Source organism: Setaria italica, chromosome I (assembly GCF_000263155.2).
Source record: "Setaria italica strain Yugu1 chromosome I, Setaria_italica_v2.0, whole genome shotgun sequence".
Taxonomy (NCBI): Eukaryota; Viridiplantae; Streptophyta; class Magnoliopsida; order Poales; family Poaceae; genus Setaria; species Setaria italica.
This window is the reverse complement of record NC_028450.1, coordinates 17,290,400-17,315,314: the sequence shown is the minus strand read 5'-3', so window position 1 is coordinate 17,315,314 and position 24,915 is coordinate 17,290,400. Positions and strand designations below refer to the sequence as shown.

The 24,915-nt window shown below is 45.0% G+C and overlaps 1 protein-coding gene across 1 annotated transcript in view; it reads right to left on the bottom strand.

Annotated features, from left to right (window-relative positions):
• Nucleotides 1-17,646: 17,646 nt before the first annotated feature.
• The window catches only part of LOC101772201 (alpha-glucan water dikinase, chloroplastic-like), a 32,705-nt gene continuing 25,436 nt past the window's right edge, over nt 17,647-24,915 (bottom strand). The window contains 18 exon segments of the mRNA XM_022828240.1: nt 17,647-17,851; nt 17,939-18,054; nt 18,139-18,212; nt 18,215-18,404; nt 18,492-18,532; nt 18,535-18,589; nt 18,684-18,794; nt 19,090-19,215; nt 19,327-19,465; nt 19,552-19,655; nt 19,774-19,987; nt 20,118-20,224; nt 20,328-20,504; nt 20,798-20,881; nt 21,010-21,162; nt 21,267-21,326; nt 21,409-21,471; nt 21,540-21,602. Of these exon segments, the coding sequence (XP_022683975.1) occupies nt 17,647-17,851; nt 17,939-18,054; nt 18,139-18,212; nt 18,215-18,404; nt 18,492-18,532; nt 18,535-18,589; nt 18,684-18,794; nt 19,090-19,215; nt 19,327-19,465; nt 19,552-19,655; nt 19,774-19,987; nt 20,118-20,224; nt 20,328-20,504; nt 20,798-20,881; nt 21,010-21,162; nt 21,267-21,326; nt 21,409-21,471; nt 21,540-21,602 (2,082 nt within the window).

The window sequence follows — 24,915 nt, the reverse complement described above, 5'->3', positions numbered from 1 at the left end:
TCACATCCCCCTTCTTTAACGCACTGATCTTCTTCTTCCTCCGGCACCTTCCTTAGCCTCCAGTCTTTCCTTCTGGCATCTCCTTCCATCTACATTCCACTCCACTTTTCCAATGGCAACACCCTTAGGCACCTCACCAACACTCGAAACCCCAGAGACGGCTCCACCAGCAGCAGCTCCAGAGGCAATGGCGGCGGCTCCATCGGCGGGAGCGGGAGCTCCATCGGCGGGGGTTGGAGCTTCGACTGAGGTCCCAGCAGCGGCTTCAGCATCCGTAGCTCCACCGGCGATCCCGCCAACCACGATGAGCTTCATCCCGAAGGTTGTTACCGAAACTTCTCTTTCTTTAATAATAACACATTTACCTTAGATCCGTTCTTACTTCCACCCCCTTTTTTCCTTTTTTAGGAGGTTAGGCATCAGATTACCATTCGTCTCACAGAAACTCCCGGCCTTATCTGTCTTGGTCCCATTTGGAAACCCATAGGATCCCTTTCAAGCAATCAATCATGGACCTAGATCACTGGTCAGGTACCTTTAGATCATGGCCGAATGAAACCCCCGGCTAGAGAGAATGGTACTAATGGATAGCCGCCTCCAAGAGAGTCCAATGGGACGAGCACAAAATCGGCCAGTGCATTGATCTGTCTTTATCCCAAATGGAAAGGAACGAGCCCTTAGTGATAGTAGCCTCCTATTTTTGGTCCAATGCCCTCAACGCATTTCTCTTCGGACACGGGCCTATGACTCCCACCCTGGCCGATGTGGTCATGTTGACCGACCTTGACATTTCCTCCCCTGATACCCCTTTTCGTTATCTAGCCAAGATGTCTCATCGGCTAGATACAAAAGGAATCGACGGATGGAAAGGATTCATTAGATGCAACAGAAGGGCCGGAACAGTTGAAAATAGAGAGCATGCGGCCTTCCTGATGATGTGGCTGGAGAAACACTTTTTCTGTGGGAGAGCACCCGGTCCATCTACCAACACGTAGGCTCTGGCTGAGGCACTATCGATAGGGGCCTCTGTTCCCCTTGGAAAGCACTTATTGGGATCAGCCTACCATATGCTGCACCAGATCGGCGTCAAGCTGTCCCAAGGAGAGCCGATTGGAAACCCAGGTGGACCCTGGTGGTTCATCAACTTGTGGCTTAATGTGTACATGAGCAAGATCTCCCAGCAACGAGTGGAGCACATGACGTTCCCCAACATCGAATCCGCAGAAAATCGCACTGTCCGACGCTGATGTACGTCCTTCGGCGAAGCGGCATCGGCCTTTTCTGGTTGTTCATATTCTGTTACAAAGGTGGCCGAATACTTCAGATGCTTCTATAATGGCTTCAGCGAAGACGCAACCAGCTGGTTCCCTTATCAGAAGGAGGATCCACTCTTCGAACTCCCCTCCTGTTTCGACTCAGCCACTGGCAAATTCGATGAAGACCTCACAGATGAATTAATCAAGCCGGGGATCTTACCGGCAAACTTCTTCTCGGGGAAAGATGCCCCTACTTATGAGTTTTACAACCCCTCCGTCGCAGCATGGCAATTCGGCTTGGGTCAACTGCCGATTTATGCATACTTCACCGGCCGAGCAAAGTTCAGAGACGAACTTACCAAGGGTCTTGACTACAGCCGGCTGCATGATCGGATCCCAGATTCCAGCACCATAGATCTGACTGGTTGGATAGTAGCTCCTTTCGCCGTTCAGCAGTTCAAGCTATGGTGGGCCGAATAGAAGCAGTACCTGTTCTGCGCTTCTGCGGTGGTATATTGCAATCTCCTGGATCCAGACAACATCGATCCGAATGCTGAGGTACTTCTCTCTTTCTGGCCGATTTTAATCTCCCTTCCTTTTTTTTATATATACTGACTCTTACTATTGCTTCAGTCTGAGAGCCGCGCTCCCCCAAAACGCAGCAGAGTGGTCGGCCAATAGAGGACCGCTATCCGTACACAGCATTCCCCCTCATTGGCTATCACGCCCCTTCTGTCGATGACAGAGCCGGCCGAGCGAAACAAGCACAGAAGAAGGTCATCAAGAAACCAGTCGCCGAGTGCGTGCTCGTACAGAATCGGCCGATCCACCTGCGATTGCATCGCCGGAAATTTTGGCTGCGCCAACCCTTCCTGCCAACATCATGTGGAAATCTCTAATAGTCAAGAAGTATGAGGAGGGTGCAACAGAAGAAACAAGGCGTCTTGACTTAGATAGCCTTGAAGAAGCTTGTTGTGCAGCACTCATCCAATCTGCAAGGTAAATTGAAGGAATCCACCGCTATCATGATCGCAACATCAAAGAACGTTTGTTCAATATAGGCGATATGGTCCTCAAGTGTCTTCAAGACACGAAGGGATTGCACAAGCTAAACTCACCATGGGAGGGACTGTTCATCATCTCTAAGGTCACTCGACCTGGGTTGTATAGTCTCCAACATCTCTCTTGTGAAGACATCGACAACTCGTGGAACATCGAGCAACTCTGTCAATTTTATCCCTAAATTTTTATTTACATATTCATGAATATCGGCCATCGGCCCTAATTGCAGAATTACAATTCAATAAAGCAGTCATATTTTTAGTCATAATTTGACTACTTATTTCTGCCTATCTACGGCTTGCAGAAGCAAGTTTGCGGAGTTATTCAGCTCCCTGGGCAAAATTGTCAAAATCGTAGCCTATAATAACAAGTCTACACAACTACAGCAAGCTATTCAGCTCCTTGAGTAAACATGCCCACATGCGGCTTGTAATAACAAGTCTACAAAATCTTAAAGAGTTATTCAACTCACTGGACAAAATTGTCCAAACGCTAGCTTGCAAAAGCAAGTCTGCAAGTAAACTTCATGAGTTAGTTAACTCATTGGAGAAATATGTCCCTTAGCGGCTTGCAGAAAAGAAGCCATTAGTACTCCGGGGGTTAATCAAACTACCTGAGATACTATCTAATAGACAAGTCTGTCTAGTCGCTGCTTGTAATAACAAGTTTGCAGTTCCAGGTTTTCTAGAGGGCAACATTAATACTACCTAGAGAGGTTGTAAAGATGGGCTCTAGTTGAAGAAACCCTGAAGCGACTACTCGTCCAAGAGGTCTAACTACCTAGATACCTTGAGTACTCGTACACCACAGAGAGGAGTCGCATCCTAAGCACTCTACAGTGTGTATCTGAAGAGGCTCATCAAAGAAGCCTTGTGCGCAGACCCCTACATCTACCGTATGAGCAAATATCAGGGGAGATTGTAGGATGCACTAAAAATGACAAGTCAAAAGAAACAAAAATTGCAACAAGACTTAGAATTATTTTCATTTCAAAGCATTCATATCATGTTTACAGTACAAAGAACTAATGTTTGCTCTGGATACAGAACTACTCAAGGTCTAGATGATTTGCTACTTCTTCCGTGATGGGGTCCATCTCTTGCAAATACTACTGAAACAGCTCATCCAAATAGTCTTCCACTATTCCCTCTGCAACAGGCGTCAGATCAGCTTGAGGATAGAAGGACTTCATGAAACTCAGCAGCTGCTTGGAGACCGACTTCACCATCTTCTAAATGTAGCTGGTGAATTTTGCTGGCACGTCCTTGAGTACTTTGGATAGCGGGCGGGGCTCTACACCCTCAACTGGGGGCTTCACCATGTCCGCTATCGGCTGGGCTGCTTCGAGAAATCTCCTTTAGAGCAAGTTTTGCAGATTCTAGCTCGGCTTTGCGCTCTTGAATGGTCTTCATGGCATTGACCAAGTTGACTAGGTGATGATCTAGTTTCTAATATAATGATACCCGTTTATCATGTTGATTTGTCACTCGGTAGTAAGAGTTCTTCCAGTCGGTGACTTGACCCTGAAGATCTTCTTTTGACTTCTCGAGCACTTGACAAATAATACACAAAAGGATCAGTATTACAAACAAAATCAGTACTTGAAATCCAAGGAAGAAGAGCAATTAACTTTCATTTGCTAGTTCAATGAGTTGTTGCTTCCCTTGAGACGGTCTTTTTCCTCCTCCCCAGCTGTTGGATGCGGTTCCGATATTCAATGGCTTGTCCGTCATACTTTATTAGTAGTGTGAAGGAGTGCTCCCTCTCCTTGGTAAGTTTCTTTGCAAGGGCCTCAGTACAGAGTACTGGGTCTCCATAGCCTTCAAGCATCTACGACTTCTGGCAGGAGCATTTGATGACATCCTGCGACACAAAGTAAGTACTCGTATCAGGGCATGGGTACTAATTACTATCTACAAAGTTATGGAAGAAGCTGGATCAAGCATACCTCTGCATAAGCACCGATACGACGGTGCATCTCCATCATCCTAGCTACCATATCATGTTCAGCAACAGGTCGTCCATCAACTGGATATCCTCAAGGCTAATCTCTCCCGCTGCTAGTAGATTCGCATGAGCTTCAAAATCTGTTGTACTAAGTGGAACCACGAAAACTCTTGTCGACGGACCTAGCTCGAAAGATATGTTGGCAGCCATGACTTCCAGGACTTCTGCTGCTTCAATTTCTACCTCTAGCTCGGGGGCTATAAGAGTAGCCATGGTGCTAGAGGTAGTCGCCACCATGTCTTCGGGCACTCGTTGCTTGGGGGTTGGCACTACAACGTTAGTCAACGATGATATAAAATCCTGAATCATTGTTGCTACAAGAGACACAGCACTTGATTTGCTTATTATCGCAGGGCGTTCTTCTGGCTGCGAACTTATTTGAGCTGGGGAAACGTCCTGGACGGAGTTGCTACTACCATCAGTCACGAGCTTCAGGCTAAGCCCTTCAAGTTCCACATCAGAGGATTTTCTACATACAACAAAGTTTCAAAGACATAAAACAAGTCAATCATGAGCTACAATTAGTACTCAAAAGGAGTAGCAAGGCATACCTAGTAGATCTCCTCAACTTCAGTAGGTTCCCCTGTCAGGCGCACCTACACGATTTCTTTGGCGTGACTTGAAGGGTCGCAGCACAACCATCCCCAGCCTTCGTCACTGCCTCTATTTTCTTAGTAGTTCTTGTGCCAGCAGGGTCCACCTCAGTGACAGGAGGCTCTGGATCAGCCTTAATTTCTATCACCTCCTCGATGACCAGCAGTTTGTGTTGAGGAGTCTTAGCAGCAGCCTTCTTCGCCTCACTCGCCTCTTCGAGTACCTGCAAACCACCGATGTCATCTTGAGTAGACATGGTGGTATTAGAATTACCTACTGGGAGTACTCGATCTTTAGGATCTTGTCCTTCCTTCATAAGTTATTACCGCGGGAGGTACATCTTCTGCAGTGATAGATTTCTTTACGGTCCGCTTCGCAGCGATGGACTGCTTCTTCCTCGGTGGCGGAGGAATTGCAGCTTCAAGTTGTCATCAACTGCAAGCTTCATTGATCCCCAAGACAACCTAGCCTTATCAGATGGCCAGGACTTGACTTCGAAGTCCTCCACAGCATCATAACTAGAGCTACTGGAGGCCTCGAGTGCTTCCTCCTCCTCCTCATCGCTGCTTCATGAAGCTGAAAGCTACCCCAACTCCAGTCAATCCTTCTTGCTTCAATTTTGATATTCTATCAAGGAGCTCGTGTTGTTGCATGCAATCTTCATGAGTTGCCTCAAACAACTATCGGTTGTTCCAGGTAGGGGCGATGCCCTATTAGCTTGGGGAGCTAATGAAGCAACACTTCTCCTTCCAACCTACATTTGAATCTATCAGCTCATAATCCAAGTAGAGGCTGTTGAGCTTCTCCCGCATTTGGATTCTGGCACCTCCGACTACTTGGGTGTGCTCCCTCTTCGGTTGTGGCTTCACGCGGAAGAATCTTCGGAAAAATTGGAAGTGGGGCCTGATCCCAAGAAAGCTTCATAGAGATGCACAAGAATAGTAGTGTGCAGAATGCCGTTGGGGTTCAAATGAACTAGCTCAAACTTGTAATACTCCAATAGACCCCAGAAAAAATTGGATGTCGGCAAAGCAAGACCACGCTCAGTGAAGTGAGCGAAGATTACCATTTCATTTGGGTACTCCTTCAATCGCCAAGGGTTGCTAGAGGCGGATCTTCAGTTGATAAAATATTGATCTTGGAGCAGATTGGCAGCCACCAGCACCTTGATCTTCTCCTCCTTCAGAGATGATTGCTTCCATGCACACGCAGGAGTTGGCGGTGTAGTTTGGTCCCTCTTCCTGTACTTGGGCACCGGCAACTGTGGCTCCTTCTTCTTGTCGTACTTCTTCTTCTTGTTCTCCACAGCAAGCTTGACAGTAGCAGCTTTTGTTCCCATCGTTGATGTGACAAGTCTCTTCTATCGCACGCGCTCGAGGGCCGAGTGGTGGGGGACCGTGGCGCTAGAGCTACAGTAAGGAAGTTGAAACAACAGATGGTAAAGGTAAAATAGAAGGGATGATTTCCTCTGTTATTTATAACCATGCCACAGTAACAGTAGTGTGAATAAAGGAATATTCAGGGTTAACGGCTCCAAAGATTTCACGGCACCTGATTGGCAGTTACCTCTATTTTTGGAAGAGATAAGGTTTCCGTTCAGAGATGGTCATGTTGACCAGAGGTTGACCCTTATACCCACCAAACTAGTTAGATAATGGCTCGGGGGCTGTGTGCCACGTGCCTATTGACAAAAAAGTTTTTTCTCTGGGTTTTTAAGGGCAAAGTGAATGCAAATTGCAGATTGACCCTCAGCCTGATTCTTTGATTCAACCTAAGGCTCGAGGGCTACAACATATGGAGTGCGATTTTCGTCGCACTTCTATATAAAAATTTGAGATTGAAGCATACAAGACTAAGTTAAATGAGGCTTGACCACATTCTAACTGCATGGCAGTGCTCGGCCATTTTTCATTCCAGGGTTTCTCTGAATTTGGAGTGAAATTGGAATGCCCCCGAAAGGGTGAAGCCTCAATCCGAAGTACTTGAAGATCACCAAAACTAATTGGCGAAATCTATAAAAGTACTAAGAACTGCTACATTTGACTAAATGGTAGTCAAGACTTGTCGTACATACATCTATAGGTCTACCAGAAGGTTTGGATAGTCCTAAATATAGGGCTGGACATCGAGACGTGTCCGACATGAAGACTATGGTGCAGGACAGCATAGTCCATGTGGCAAGATAGAAACTAGTCGAGGATTAGGAAAAGTACTCTTAGCAATAGGAGTAGGACTTGTCTAATCGAATCCGACTAGTATTCTTGTAACCAACTGACCTATAACCCTGCCCGTCCCCCCCCTCCCGACAATATAAGGTAAGGCAAGTACCCCCTCCAAAGAAATTCAATCCAACCAACACATAGGACGTAGGGTATTACGCTATTCAATGGCCTAAACCTATCTAAATTGTGTGTGTGTGTTCACCTTCGAGTTCCTGATCTCGGCGAGCCTCACTAACCAAAACACTACCTTGGGCACCCCTCTCGGTAGGTTGCCGGGTCTAAACATCGAAGGATCACAATTTGATATGGATACGATCGAGGATTTCGACTACTACTCGGACCCGGATGAGGAGATACCTTTATTAGGTCTACAGCAGGGCCTGGTGATTACATCACCTTCCTAGGATGGATTCGTCTATTGGCCCAACATGAAGCCACCTGCTCTCGCCAAGGATGAAGATTCACACCTCATCGCGTACCTTGACACCCTCCCGTACCAGGAGGAAACTCCTTTGTCACCCATCTATGAAGAAGGTGGCACCACGAAGGTCATCACCTCAGGTTTAGGAAGCTACTCTCCAGAATGAGAACTCTTCGCTCTCATTACTAGACAAGAGAACAAAGAAGAATAGCAACGGGACAGAAACCCACAACAGGAGCATCATCCTGATGACGTATCGCAAGATGAGCTCACTGCCAATGTTGTCGGAGAAGAGACTGAAGCTCAAAGAACTCGACAACGAGCAAGAAACACTACAAGAGCAGAGCGCCACCACCACCTTGCAGTAGACTTGCTAATGCAGAACTTGGATAACACCTTTGAAGCAGTTCAAACGTGTCACCATCATACCCCTCTAGCTACCATCGCGTCTATTGACCTCGTCACCTGCGTGATGCCTCAAAACAACTACACTAGACAGTTGGCTCAATTGGTGGAACTCGCTTATGAAGAACTTGATCAGCAGAATCTAATACAGTCAGTTCAATGTTCCCCATCCCAGTGTAGTCAACATGGGGCAGCAGCAATAGAGGCCCTCTGTCCGGACCAAGCCAACTTCGAGGCACCAGACCAAGCCAAGCTAGAGCAGAGGGTAGTAGGGCAGGATCTTCGGGAGGCTGTGGCCACCATGGGGCTAACCCAGAACTCGAGCGCCCAGCAGAAGACCTTCGCAACAAGATCAACGCCAGCTGCGACACCTATACCATCATCAACACATGGCACCGCGAGCGCAAGCAAGAAGTCGAGCACCCAGAAGATGATTCTAAAAGGTTCCCCTCCTTCTCAAGACATGTGAGGAGGACAATTCTACCCAAAAAATTTAAACCTTCAGATATCACCAAGTGCGATAGCAAATAAGACCCAGTCCAATGGTTGCGGTGCTACTCGCTGTTAGTACAAGTAGCTGGGGAAAATGATGACACCAAAGTCATCTATTTCCCTATCTACATGGAAGCGGTGCCACTCACATGGCTCGAATCATTGGATAAGAACTCCATCGACTCGTGGAAGGACCTCAAGGTAGCGTTCACCAACAACTATGCAAGGGCAATGCACCATCCTGGCAACATGATCGAGTTGTCTCAAGTTAAACAACAAGAAGGCGAGACCCTGCGTAGACATCACGGAACGCGACATCATAGACTGCTTCCAGAATAGCCTCTACAACCGCCGGATGTTCCAGGACTTCGGCAGAAGATGCCCTGCTGATGTCAAATCTCTCAAGATCATGGTACAGGCATAGGCAGATGAAGAAGACAGGAAGATCAAAAGGTTCGAGTTTAATCGCAACAAGGGCTAGAACAACAACAATCTGAATAGTGGCCAATGCAACAACAAGAACCGCAACGATCACCCTAACAATGACAACTGAAATAACTACTCGTAAGGTTATAAGTGCAAGTGAAAGCAAGACAATACTGTCGCAGCAATGTCATAGCCATCTAAGAAAGGTGGCGGCAAGAATCAAGACAGGTCCTCATTCAATGAGCTCCTAAAAAAATAGTGCCCATGGTACCCATACCACAAGCACTCTGCGATAGATTGTTTCAGTCTATGCAAAGTCATGAAGGACCTGCTAAAACCATCTGGCACAAAAGACAAGGGTAAAGCTAAGCAAGATGAAGAAAATGGTGACAATGGCAAGTTCTAGAACCCATCGAGCACCGTCAACATCATCTTTGGTGGAACATCGGGTACTGCTACCAAGCGGTCCCAGAAGCTCGCCCTTCGAGAGATAATGTCCATTGAACTTGCGACTCCAATGTTCCTCAAATGATCTGAGGTGCCAATTACCTTCTCTAGGAAGGACCAATGGACTAGTTTCTCATACCTAGGACAGTATCCTCTTGTCCTGGACCCGGTTGTCACTGGCTCCAAACTCACTAAAGTACTCATCTATGGTGGCACCGGTCTCAACGTGCTATTCACAAAGACACTAAAGAAGATGGGCCTCGAAATCACCGTTATGCTCACCCCATTGAACTCTTTGTTCTTTGGGATTGTCCTAGGCAACGCAGTTGTACCCCTCGGACAGGTGGTTTTGCCAGTTACCTTTGGGAACAAAGAACAATACCAGACAGAATACATTCAGTTTTAGAGGTAGCAGATTGCGAAACATCATACCACGCCATCCTCGAAAGACCAGCATTGGCCAAATTTATGGCCACCCCGCACTACGTGCACTTTGTACTCAAGATGCTAGGACCCAATGGAGTACTCTCCCTACACGGAGACTTGAAGAGGTCATATGACTGCAACACAGAAGCCATGGAGCTAGCAGCAAACTATACAAGTACCAAATTCGATGATGCAAGTCTCCACCTCATCCAAGAAGCTATCCCCGTCAAAACTCGAGATCCTAGAAAAGAAGTCAGGGGAAACCAAGATCAGGCCAGCAAGTGAAGTAGACGTCAAAGACATTGACCTTGAGACTGGTGATAGCTTCAAAACAGCCCTGATTAGCATAGGGCTAGATCCTAAATAGGAAAGCGCGCTCATCAGCTTCCTCCGAGCCAACCAAGACATTCTCGCATGGAAACCAGCGGACATGCCAGGGATGCCCAGGGAGTTGATCGAGCACTCACTCGACATGGACCCAAAAGCTGCACCTAAAAGGCAACGCCTACGATGATTCGCCCAAGACAGAAGGGAAGCTATCAAAAGAGAGCTTGTCAAACTACTTGCGGCGGGCTTCACAAAAGAACTCTATCATCTAGAGTGGCTCACTAATCCCATCCTGATGCGAAAGAAAAATAACAATGAGTGGAGGATGTGCGTTGACTACATAGACCTCAACAAACACTGTCCAAAGGACCCCTTCGGGCTCCCTAGGATTGATCAAGTCATTGACTCCACAGCTGGATGCACCCTACTCTATTTCCTCAATTGCTACTCAGGGTATCACCAGATAGCTATCAAGGAATAAGACCAAATCAAGACCGCATTCATCACCCCATACAGGGCTCTCTCCTACACAACAATGTCTCTTGGGTTGAAGAACGCAGGTGCTACTTATCAACGGGTAATCCAAGAGTGCTTCAAGAAGCAGCTACACCGCAACATGGAGGCATACGTGGACGACGTTGTCATAAAGACCTGAAATCCCGATAACCTAATTGCAGTTTTAGAAGAAACGTTCACAACTTTACGAGCATTCGGGTTGAAACTCAACCCAACAAAGTGCATCTTCAGCGTACCCTCCAGGAAACTACTCAGTTTCATCATCAGTCACTAAGGAATTGAAGCTAACCCTGAGAAAATCTCTGCCATCACCGACATGCATGCCCCATCATGTATCAAAGATGTCCAGAAGCTGAATGGATGCATAGCAGCCCTCAACAGATTCATCGCAAGGCTTGGAGAATGAGGACTACCCTTCTTTAAACTACTCAAGTGGCAAGACAATTTTTAGTGGACTGAGGAGGCAGATAAATCCGTACAACAACTAAAGAACTTCCTACCAAAGCCACCGGTCCTCATGGTGCAAAACCCCAACGAAGACTTGCTACTGTACGTCGTCATGACTACCAACATCGTTAGCACGGTGATCGTGGTTGAAAGACCAGAACCAGGCCATGTATACAAAGTACACAGGCCCATTTATTTTGTCAGTGAGGTATTGTCAGATTCCAAGGCTAGATACCCACTAGTCTAGAAATTGCCATATGCAATACTACTCACCACGCGGAAGTTACGACACTACTTCCAGGAGCACAACATCTTCGTCATCACAGCCTTCCCTTTGGGAGAAATCCTCCACAATCAGAATGCAACAGGAAGAATATCTAAGTGGGTGGTAAAACCCGGAGTATTGTCCCTGGAATTCAAGTCAGGGACTGCAGTCAGTTTCATGGTGGAGTGCCGGGAAAGTCAAGTACCAACATCAGCAGAGCGTCCAGAACACTGGTCATGTATTTCGACGGATTGCTCAAGCTCAAGGGAGCTGGCGCAGGAGTATTCTCGACATCTCCCATAGGTGAACAACTCAAATATGTCCTGCAAATCTTTTGGGAAGCATCCATCAATGAAGCTGAATACGAAGCGCTTCTGCACAAGCATCTCCTAGTAGTCTCGCTAGGAATTAAGCAATTGTTGGTGTATGGCAATTCACTAGTACTGATCAATCAAGTCAACGACGAGTGGGATCACCACAAGGAGAATATGATGCATATTTCCTAGAAGTACGCAAACTAGAGAATAAATTCTTTGGTCTGGAGTTCTACCATGTAGTTCGTGACAACAACATAGCTGCGGACGTTCTATCCAAGCTTGGTTCTACTCGTGACCAAAATCCAGCAGGGGTTTTTGTCCATGAGCTACACAAGTCATCCATAACAGAGTTGGCGCCATGAGCAACCACTGGTCAAGGTCTTGTCGCACCAGATTGGGAGGTTATGATGATCGACGTAGTCTAGAGAGCTCCCTTCATCGACTATATCAAAGAGCACAAGTTACTTCCAAACAAAACAGAGGCAGAGCAAGTCTCACGACGCTGCAAAAACTATGTTCTAATCAGAGACATGCTTTACAAAAGAGGTGCATCATCAGGAGTACTCTTGAAGTGTGTCCTACGGCAAGATGGAAAGAACATAATGGATAAAATCCACAAAGGCATTTGCAGCAACCACGCATCCTCACAAACAATCATGAGCAAAGCTTTCAGAGCAGGGTTCTATTGCCCTACAGCTCTCGCTGACATCGAGGAACTAGTCCGCTGATGCTAAGCATGCCAATTCTTCGCCAAACAACAATACATCATGTATTTGAGAGGCTCATCAAGGAAGCCTTGTGCACAGACCCACCACATCTACCGTACGAGCAAATATCAGGGGAGATTGTGGGATGCACTAAAAACCAACAAGTTGGAAGTAACAAAAATTGCAACAACACTTAGAATTATTTTCATTTCAAAGCATTCGTATCATATTTACAATACAAGAATTAATGTTTGCTCTGGATACAAAACTACTCAAGGTCTAGATGATTTTCTACTTCTTTCGTGTTGGGGTCCATCTGTTACAAATACTGCTGAAAGAGCTCATCTGAACAGTCCTCCGCTATTCCCTCTGCAATAGGCATCAGATCAGCTTGAGGATAGAAGGACTTGATGAAACTAAGCAGCTACTTGGAGACAGACTTCGCCATCTTCTGAATGTAGCTGGTGAATTTCACTGGCACATCCTTGAGTACTTAGGACAGCAGGCGGGGCTCTACACCTTCAACTGGGCGCCCCACCATGTCCGCTATCAGCTGGGCTGCTTCGAAAATCTCCTTTAGAGCAAGTTTCACAGCTTCCAGCTTGGCTTCACGCCCCTAAATGGTCTTCATGGCATTGACCAAGTCGATCGCACCATCTTCGTGCATCTTTTTCTCTTTCTACAGGTGATGATCCAGGTTCTCATATAATGATACCAGCTTATCATGTTGATCTGTCACCTGGTAGTAAGAGTTCTTCCAGTAGGTGACTTGACCCTAGAGATCTTCTTTCGACTTCTCGAGAGCTGCACAAATAATACACAAGAGGATCAGTATTACAAACAAAATTAGTACTCGAAATCCAAGGAAGAAGAGCAGTTACCTTTCATCTGCTAGTTAAACGACTTGTTGCGCCCCTTGAGACGGTCTTTTTCCTCCTCTAGCTGATGGATGCGGTTCTAATATTCAGCGGCTTGTCCGTCAGACTTCACCAGTAGTCTGGAGGAGTACTCCCTCTCCTTGGCAAGTTCCTTTGCAAGGGCCTCAGCACAGAGTACTAAGTCCCCATAGTCTTCAAGTATCTGCGACTTCCGGTGGCAGCGTTTGATGACATCCTACGACACAGAGTAAGTAATTGTATCAGGGCATGGGTACTAATTACTAATTACAAAGTTATGCTAGAAGCAGGAACAAGCATACCTCTACATAAACAACTATACGATGGTGCATCTCCATCATCCTAGCTACCATATGCACGTCCAACAACAGGTCATCGATCAACTGGATATCCTCAAGACTAATCTCCCCAGCTGCCAGTGGATTCGCATGAGCTTCATAATCTGTTGTATTAAGTGGAACCACGACAAGTCTTGTCGACGGACCCAGCTTGGAAGATACGTCGGCAGCCATGACTTCAAGGACTTCTGCTGCTTCAATTTTTACCTCTAGCGCGAGGGCTATGAGAGTAGCTATGGTGCCAGAGGTAGTCGCCACCATATCTTAGGGCACTTGTTTCTCGAGGGCTGGCACTACAACGTCAGTAAATGATGATATAACATCCTGCATCAACACTACTACAAGAGACACAACACCTGGATTGCTTATTATTGTAGGGTGTTCTTCTAGCTGCGGACTTGTTTGAGCCGAGGAAACATCCTGGACTGAGTTGGTACTACCATAAGTCATGGGCTTCAGGCTAGGCCCTCCAAGTTCCACATTAGAGGATTTTCTGCATACAGTAAAGTTTCAGAGACGTTAAACAAGTTGATCATGAGCTATAATTAGTACTCAAAAGGAGTAGCAAGGCATACATTGTAAATCTCCTCAACTTCAGAGAAGGTTCCCCTGTCAAGCGCATTGGCTTGACAATCAGAGACCGTTTCTTTGGCATGGCTTGAATGGTCGCAGCATGACCATCGCCAGCCTTCATCACCACCTCTATTTTTTGAGTAGTTCTTGTGCCAGTAGGGTCCACCTCAACGATAGGAGGCTCTGGATCATCCTCAATTTTGATCACCTCCTCTATGACCGGCAATTTGTGTTGAGCGGTCTCAGCAGCCGCCTTCTCCGCCTCAGTCGCCTCTTCGAGTATGTGGAAACCACCAATGCCATCTTGAGTAGACATGGTGGTATTAGAATTACCTACTAGGAGTACTCGATCCTCAGGATCTTTTTCTTCCTCATAAGTTATTACCGCGGGTGGTACATTTTCTATGATGATAGATTTCTTTACGGCCCACTTCACAGTGATGCACCACTTCTTCCTCGATGGAGGAGGAATTGCAGCTTTAAGATCGTCATTAGTTGCACGCTTCACTGATCCAGAAGATGACCCAACCTTATCCGATGGTCGGACCTTGACTTCGAAGTCCTCTGCAACATCAGAACTAGAGCTGTTGGAGGCCTCGAGTGCTTCCTCCTCCTCATCATCACTCTCTGCACTCTCTGCTGTATGCACGCATGGAGCAGCTTCGCAAATATCTTCTGATCCGAGAGGAGGAGGCGCAAAGAAGTACAAATTGACATCTTCCTGCACAGAAAGCCAAGTTAGTACACCCAGACACTACAAAATAAGTACTCGGGGGCTGCGGCCACGAGTACTTACAGACTTTGGCCGGTTGGCAATGTAGAATTATCACACTATGGTGGGGATCTCACCCACATTCTTGAACATCCACTTCAGCTTCACCATAATCTCGTCTGTGCTGACTTCCTTAGAAGATAATCTTGATGGGTCATTGACATCCAAGTACTTGTAGCCCCAGTGACATCGTTGCTACAGGGGCTGAATTCGTCGCTTCATGAAGCTGAAAGCTACCCAACACCAGTTAGTCCTTCTTGCTTCAGTTTTGATATTCTGTCCAAGAGCTCGGGTAGTTGCAGGCTGTCTCCATGAGTTGGGTCATCCAGCCATCGGTTGTTCCAGGTGGGGCGATGCCCTGTTAGCTTGGGGAGCTTGGGGTCGTGGTTGCTGATGTAGCAGTACTTCTCCTTCCACCCAGCATTTGAATCTATCAGCTCATAATCTAGGTAGAGGCTGTTGAGCTTCTCTTGCATTTTGATTCCGGCGCCTCCGACTACTTGGGTGTGCTCCCTCTTTGGTTGTGGCTTGACACGGAAGAATTTTCCAAAAAGTTGGAAGTGGGGCCTGAACCCAAAGAAAGTTTCATAGAGATGCACAAAAATTGCAGTGTGCAGAATGTCGTTGGAGTTCAGATGAACTAGCTCCAACTTGTAATACTCCAACAGACCCCGGAAAAAATCAGATGCTGACAAAGCAAGACCACGTTCGATGAAGTGAGCGAAGATTACTGTTTCATCCGGGTACTCCTCCAATGGCCATGGGTTGCCTTAGGAAGATCTCCAGTTGATGAAATCTTGATCTTGGAGAAGATTAACGGCTACCAGCACCTTGATCTCCTCCTTCAAAGACGATCACTTCCACACACACGCAGGAGTTGGCGGTGAAGTTTGGTCTGTCTTCCCGTACTTAGGCGCTGGCAACTACGTCTTCTTCTTCTTGTTCTCCACGGCAGACTTGACAGCAGCAGCTTTTCTTTCCATCTTCGATGTCACGAGTCTCTTCTGTCGAATGCACTTGGGGGCTGAGTTGTGGGGGGGGGGGGCGGTGCTAGCGCTTGGAGGTTGGGCAGCGGCGGCGCTAGGGTTACAATATGGAAGTTGAAACAGGATATGGCAAAGGTAAAATGGAAGGGATGATTTTCTTCATTATTTATAATCACGGCACAGTAACAACAGCGCGAATACAGGAAAATTTAGGCTTAACGGCTCTAAAGATTTTGCGGCACCTGATTGGTAGTTACGTCTATTTTTGGAAGAGATAAGTTTTTTGTTCAGAGATGGTCACGTTGATCAGAGATTGACCCTTATACCCACCAAACTAGTCGGATAATGGCTCGGAGGCTATGTGCCACGTGCCCATCAACAAAAAAAAATTCTGGGTTTTATGGGGAAAGTGATGCAAATTACAGATTGACCCTTAGCTTGATTCTTTGATTCAACCTAAGACTCGAGAGCTACTCCATATGGAGTGCGACTTGCATCGCACTTCCATATAAAAATTTGAGATTGAAGGATATAAGACTAAGTTAAATGAGTTTTGAGCATGTTCTAGCCGCATGGCAGTGCTCAGGTACCTTTGAAGACTCAACTCGAAGAAGTACTTGAAGAGCACCAAAACAAGTCGGAGAAGTCTACAAAAGTATTTGGAACTGCTACATTTGACTAAAAAGTACTCGGGGGCTTGTCATACATACATCTATGGGCCTACTAGAAGGTTTGGACAGTCCTAAATATAGGGGTTGGACACCGAAACGTGTCTGACATGAAGACTATGATGCAGGATGCCATACTCTACGTAGCAAGACAAGAACTAATCGAGGATTAGAAAAAGTTGCTAGGAGTAGGACTCGTCTAGTCGAATCCGACTAGTATTCTTGTAACCAACCGACCTGTAACCCTGCCTCCGGCAATATAAGGTGAGGCAGGAACCTCTCCAAAGCAATTCAATCCAACCAACACACAAGATATAGGGTATTACACCATTTAGTGGCTCGAACATGTCTAAATCGTGTGTGTGTTTTCACCTTTGAGTTCCTAATCTCGACGAGCCCCACTAACCAAAATACTACCTCGGGCACCCCCTTGGTAGGTTGTCGGGTCTAAACACTGACAATGAGGGCTTTGTCCAATTATGCTTTATTATAGTCCAATTTTTTGCGGAAACAGAATGTACTCCAAAATACAATGCATATGTGAAAATGACCCGATTATTAAATATGATCAATAGTTTAGATATTAAATTCATGCTATTATTGAAGATAAACAGAGTCAAAAATATGTCATTAACGAGCCCCAACACATTCTTTTCCTTATCTTAACCTATATTTTGATGCATTGCAAGTTACTTTGTGCTTTTTGTTTGCCTATCAAGCTTCCTGATTTGCATTATTGACAAAATAAGAAAGCTAGCAAATTGCCCCTTTGCTAACGATTTGATTTATGGTAAAAGTAAAAACCATGCGCTACATAGAGACACACTAACCATTCATTGAAAGTTGAATATTGGTACCACCAGAATTGTGAATCACCAAATTGTTTTCTTTTCAGCAACAATCTTATCGGATAGAACATTCTATAATGAGGTTCATTCGTAAGCCAAATCCTTCTACGGGACTGAAGTCACATCCTTCATAAGCTATATAATGAACAGACGCAAGAAACTAAAAGGATCATAGGAATGATGTCTCCCACATCATTGAACTCCCTTTGTAAGCTAGACAGATGCAAGTCACATTTGTGGTCTTGTCTGGACTACAAATATCTTCCCATCCTTCACCACTCCTTCAATGTCCTGAGGAGACCCATAGAGCTCCTCAATTGCATATCCAGCATGAGCAATGCTCGAGAGGATTGTGTTACGGAAGCTAACGTCTGTAATGAGGCGATCGGTTGTGTAATCAAGAACTACTACTTCTTCGTTGTCCATAGGCACACTGCAGGTAAGAAGCATAACACAGTGGCTACAACTTCATTTCAAAATTTTAAACATACAGCCATGAACTATAAAATATTTCAGTTACCTATCATAGAGGCCAGCCCCAGCATAGCCTTCCAAATCCTCGCCGTTTGAGTCAGAACGAAATATGATTGATTGCTTTATGAAGAGACCAATTGGCTTGCTTGGATAGCCCAATACCTATAACACGTGCACCTAGTGGACTCAGTTCGGCCTTTACTTACACAAACGAAGGAAAAATGTCAGCTGACAGGATACATTTACCTTCGGAGAGTTGAGATCATCCTTCTTGCAAATAAAGCTCATGGCACGACCCGGATAGGCCCCTACAAGGGTCTCCCAAGGCCTTTCACAATTTCAGCATATATCTCTGAACGATCTCCAGATGATGGGTTAACGGTATGTATCACAAAAGCATAGTCTGCACTGACAATTTCTTGCACAAGAACAGCCATGGACAGGTAAGCATGATCAAGCTTCACTTTACGAGTGCTGTAGTATGCTCTCTCATTCCATTTCGAGGCCCAAACCTGCATAGTATATACCGCATCAATTTTTCAGTACCAACTACAATGACGGGCGAGGGAGAGGGGTCGGCATAGCGGTTGAATACCTACCTTTTTAATTGCTGTCCATGCTTGTTCCCAACGTTGTTCACATCATCCCCTGGCCAGGGCATTCCACAATCTTGCATCTTCTCCTTGAGCTCTTTCACCTGAAACAAAATTGACGGGAAATTCAGAAATTACAGTAGCTAACTGAAAAAATTACTGCTGCAAATAGGATTTTACTAAAATATGGTATCTTACTAAATTACTAGGAGCTATCAGGTTCAGAAGAGCATTTCGGATTTCATCAAGTGCACTAAGTTCTCCTTGACTGAGTTTTTCCTTTAGATGCTTTACATTCTGGGCTACATGCTGTCCATCAGAAATAAAGAACCATAAATACAATGACTGTTAGCCAGCAATTCAATAGTGTCCCTCACAAATGATATAATAAACTGAGAAGTTCTCTTAATCTATGTAGACAAGTAGTCTTTGGTTCTTCAAAAAAAAGTAGCCTATGCTTATGAAACATGATTGTAAATATCAAATTTTCTCTTTTATCTTAATTAGGAAAGTAGAAAATATGCTTCAAGAAGAACAATCTAGCTAGTATAATGGTCATCAAGCATCACTATCATTAAAAAGACACATGGTAAGTGTTACGAACCTTGTTCATCTTATCGGACAAAACTGTTTCAAAGGTTCCAAATGGGAGTGCTACTGACGCTGGGACACCAACAGATGGAGGTACTTTTCCTTTTAGGTATGCTATGTTCCGTGATTTAGCTCCAACCTAGTGTGGAAGGCATAAATATGCTTCAGATGGGCAAGAATAGAATGCCAGCCAGCTTAAGATCAAAAGTCCTGCTATGTAAGTGTAATTTAATTATGTATAAGTAATAACCATTTCATCAGAAAATTCATCAGCACATATTGCATATTTTCCAGGAAATTGCTTCTTGGCTAGTGAAATAGATGGCTCTGATTTATCATCTTCTGCAGTTGAGGAATTTGCAACCAGAAGTTCACTCTCTGCTGTCTCTCTGACGTTTAGAAAGATAGGTATTAGACTTAGATTAATTTCACTATCTTTGTATATTTTTATGATGAAATGTGTCAACGATTTTACCTGTAGCTTATATCAGCAGAAGTAGGCTTTACTGAAATTAACTTCCCATCATTTCGTTGAAGTTCAGACAAAATCTCTGGGTCAAAGCATGTTGCAAACAATACCTTCATAGAAAATAATTGGCTATAGTTATTTAATAGTATATGCAGAAAATTAGATAAAGGTATCAAGATAGGAAATCATTCTATCAATATCCATGGCATAGTTCAAACGCCAAAAGACCTTGCTATTCCTTGCTCGAACAGAGACATGTGACAAGACATCTGGCATGTCTGGTGTAAGGACAGCAACAACACCATCAGGTATTTCCTCCTCTCCCTTGACAGCTTTTGCAACCAAAACTGTTGGCTTATCATAAGATTTATTTTGAACAGTGAGCAATTCATCGACCACAGTCACATAACCTATGACTTCAACTGGGCTTATTATTTGCCAACTGTAAAAGTAGGAGAGATATTAGTTACAGAGTATGCTTAGGTTACATGAGCCTTCTGTATGCTTTCAGAAAACTTTTGCAACTATTATCATTTCATAAAATATTTAAATACGAATTTATGTGTGTTTACCTTCCTAGGTTTGCAATATTCCTAAGAACAGGGTCAAGACGGTTTAGAAGTAGAGACAGTGAAGCTGCTGACCCACTACGAATAATTTCTTCAGTAAATATATTAACCTGTAGATATGGTTTTTAACACAAGTATGTCCATAATAAGTCAAAAATGAATCAACAGTTTAATGGAGCACTTACTGTCCTTTTTTCTGAGGAAAGCACTTACTGTCCATTGTTCAACTCCAAGTAAGGAGCCAAGGTATTCAGCAGAAGGCTGAAGGGTATGATGGTATTCTTCTCCCTTGGTTACAAGTGCAAGTCTAGTTCTATCAAGATATGCTTTTGCATACAATGCCCATTGGTCATCAAAGTTGTTCGCCATTGCAAGTGCATGGTTCCACCCCTTCATGAAACAAGCAAGACTCATATGCAGCAAGACCACAAAACCAACACTAACACATTATGTGTAATGCTATTGTTTTACTACAAAGTCTATTATTACGGGCTTGTTAACTTAATGCCTTTTTGTACAACTTCAATTAGCAATTACGGGAAAAAGTGCTCTATCTTTCTGTTTTACTAAGGAACAGTACAAGAATTTGCTCTATCATAGCTTAGTGCATGGTAGTGCAAATAAGAAACTTTGGAAATAGAAAATGGATTTCAGCATGAGTTATATTCTGTGTAGAATTGTACCTTTAAGCAGCAAAGGAGGTTCTCGTTGTCTTCAGTGGACAAAGCAAGGTTTTCAAGTACCATACTGATGAAGTACATGATTTTCTAAATAACAAGAAATAATGTTTAACAGTAAGTATTATTTTAAAAAAAAAAGGATGTTGGGCATTTTAAGATGACTAAAAGATATATACTCAATAACAGGGGAAGTCATTCATATTTATTTCATTAACCTCAGGTTCTGCGTTGTTAAGTTGCTCATAAGACCTTTCAACTGCTGTCCTAACAGTAGAGTCAAGGGCGATGTCCAGAAAGATCAGATCCTTCAAGCGTTCTTGTGATCCACACAGTAAAGGACGAACTTCAGCTCGTGCCTCCAGCAAACCCTGTAAGGTTACCATTGGATGTAGGTAAAAAATGATTTATACACTTCTTAGTGACACTGGTATGTTATAGATTTTTTTTGAAGAATATTGAAAAGTAGTGCAACCTCAACAAGTGCTTCCACTGATTTATCCTCAAGATGGTCAAGGAGAAACTTAAGCAACTCCTGCTCAATAATAAACAGCAAGAAATAAGATTGTTTCTTCTAGCCATTGTATCTGCAGAAAAGATGCTTTGAGAATAATTACTTGATACCCAGATGGTAATCCATTCAAAGGGTTGACCTTGACACCAACCATGAAACCTTCGCTCTGTAATTTAAATAACAGTTATTTGTTTAATGTGACGATAGATTCTGGGTAAAATTTAGCTGTCGTACCTCCGCCCTGTACCCTGTGCATGTTCCTATAGCAGATTCTAGATCAGCACCAGAGTGAACAGCCTGTGATATTTGATAGTGCAATCAGTTATTTGCACATAAAAATGTTAGGACATGTCGGGATAACATGGTGTTGACGACCAAACTTGGCACAAGGCTGATTTTGTTGGAGATGCTCAAGAGGGCCTGGTCCAATAAGAACGTGCTGGCCCATTAAGCAACATTATATATCTAATCACCAGCCAGAAAGGTGATTAACCTACGGCTAATCCACCTGCACCCTGCCGCACGCACTACCTGGTGCGCTACCGCCGCCGCCGCTGCATGCACCTGCCTGGTGTGCTGCTGCAGTCCTCGCTTCCAAATCAAAGGTTGATCGTGGGTGTCTCCGAGTACGTGCCATGGAGTCCTAGCATGCTCCGGTTCATCATCCCATCCCGTACGTGTGGACAGTTGTAGAGGTGTCGTACGGTTGCGCACTTTGTCAGATTGTACGACTACTTCCATGACGTCGATTGGATTGACCACTCGCACTTCATTAAGACTTCCGCTGCGACGCGCAACGAGCGAAGCTATAATCTATGATCAATTTACTCGCAAGTGATCTTGTTTATGCGGTTATATTTTGTGTGCTAGCGAGTAGCATACCGCGTTTCTTAACAGTGGTACCAGGGCTATGCTTATATTGTTTTTGATCTAGATTAAAAATTTTGCATGCTTAGTTGTAGATCATATCATTTTTGCGAATTGGACTATTTTACTCTGTTCTTGCTTCCTCATTATATGTGACTGGCTAACTGGCCGTCTTTACAACGGCGCGCAAGCATCGTGTGGCTGACCACGAGGTTGTGAGTTCGTGTAGCGAAGCAGTCGATGCACATCGTGAACGGCTATGTCAGCTAGAGCGAAAAATCTGTTCTATCCGTTATCGGCTAACAGGACCGGATCGTGTTTTTTTTTTAAAAAAAGGGACGCGTTGCATCGTTCCTAGAAATGCCTAACTTGTTTTTGTAGAGAATGATATGATGGTATGGCCTCAAAATCATGTGATGATCTGTGTGTAATAAATTCGTGTGGCCTGCATGTAATAAATTTATTATAGTCGGGTTGAGGTTGTTCCTATTCGGCCTGTGTGCCACTCCTTATTATTTTATTTGAGCTACTAGCGTATATTAGCTGAATTAGATTATGTAATTCTTCGACACAAGCGAAGAGACTTGGCGACCGTCGTACCTTGGAGAAGGTGCCAAAGATGCGACGACTCAGTGTAAGCGTGCACACTGGTGGTCATTGACATGTGCTGATTTTCGTTGGACAAAGAAAGGCCATACTATCACAATAATTTAATTATCTGCGATGATTATCATTATTCACTGCCTATGATGAGCATGATAAATCCCTCATGAAAAATTAAGACTTTATACCCTTCCAACAGCTGCACCATTGGGGTCTTGTTAGTAAGTGATGAGTCTGCCAAAGCAGGGTGTCATCTTCTACCTTGATCCATTGGGTGGTGTCGAACACCACGGTATAGTGTTGGTTTCTTGACAAAGCTATCAAGTCGGACTTGGGCTTTGGGGCGTAAGTGTTGGGAGCTAAGACATATGATGTCGCCCAACAAACGAGAGATGCATCGAATGCGATTGCCAGTGTTGCCTACCTTGTTCACTATGATGCTAGCAGTGATGCCAAAACTCATGCTATGCAACGCCGGGGGACGTTCGCACAACATAGAAGGAATTCTTTCATTAAAAGTGTTAATAAAAGAAGTGCTAACCGTTGCATATCTTACTGTTGTAGAAAATATCGAGTGCATCAAACTTCAATCTGCGATCGATCCTAGATAGAGATAAGTTGAACGGAAAAAACTTTGTTGATTGGAACCGGAACCTGAGAATTGTTCTCAGACAAGAGGAAAAAGAGTACATTCTCGATACGCCTTACCCAGAAGAGCCTTAGAATGTCACGCACACCACTAGTGCATATCGTGCTTATGTGAAGCATACTAAGATGCGGTGGATGTGTAGTGCCTGATGCTTGCTTGCATGAACTCTGAGCTATAGAAGCAATTTGAGAGCACTAACCCATACAATATGATCGTGGAGTTACATGGGATGTTCGAAAACTAGGCGAGGGTTGACAAGTTTAATACCTCAAAGGCCCTGTTTGGTTGCAAGCTTGCTGAAGGTGCTCCAGTCACCTCATGTGATTAAGATGATTGGGTACACCGAGAGCTTGCAGAGACAGGGTTTTCCCCTCGATGACAATCTTGCCACCGTTGTGATACTGCAGTCCTTGCCTACTAGCTTTGAGCTATTCAACTATCACATGAATGGTTTGAAAAAATCACTGACTAAGTTGCATGGGCAGAGGCGAGTCTTAGGAAGACTTCTAGTCATGTGATGATAGTCCAGAAGGGTAAGAAGTGTACACGCCTAGCGAAGCCTAAGAAACCTGCCTAAAGTGGGACTTCCAGACAAGCGTCCAAGGCCAAAGAAAAATAAAAGAAAGCTGGTGCCTCCCCTAATGATGCTTGCTTTCACTGTGGTGCTAAGGGGTATTGGTTGAGGAATTGTAAGAAGTACTTGGAAGATAAAAGGAAGACAAGAGGTGTGACCTCCGCTTAAGGTATTAATGTTATTGAAATTCATCTTGCTACGCATTCTAATAATGCATGGGTATTTGATACTGGTGCAATGATTCACACTTGCAAATCGTTGCAGGGGCTGAAAATGATTAGACACTTCGCGAGAGACGAAGTGGATTCGGGAATGGAGCAAAGGTTGCTACGTTGGTGTGACGACCGACCCCAAATCTCTCGAGTTAATCTTAATCCAAGTCCCTAATCCTCCATCTCAGCTTTCCCCGAGTTTAAGTGCTCAACCTCCAGTCCGATCCCGACCCCTGAGAACCGACCCCTCTCCACCGTTTCCCCAGTTCTGACACTGCCGACCCCAACTCACCCCGCTGGATCTTCTAAGTCTTCCCACAGTGTTTCTTTTCAATCTGAGTAGTGAACCAACCGAGACTGACCGGTGGACCCACAAAATCTTTTCCCCAGATCTCCCGTGACAGACGCACTCGAGTGGCATGCCCGCTCCAGAGTTCCTCTGCCACGTGGCTCAACTTCTCCGACCCCCGCCGCTCCGCCCTGTCGCCGGCCGCGACCGGATGGATTCCCGCGCCCCTTTCCCCAATCACAGCGGAAGCCCTCTGCAACCCTTTCTGCAGCGTCTCACAGCTCGCGCCCATCATCACCCCGCTAGACCCCCGGCTGCGGAGCCCGATGCCTCCCGTCTTTTCCGCCGCCTCTCTACCGTCGCGCCGCCCCAGATGCGCTACGCGATGATTCCTCCTCCGCCAACCTCGACCCCGG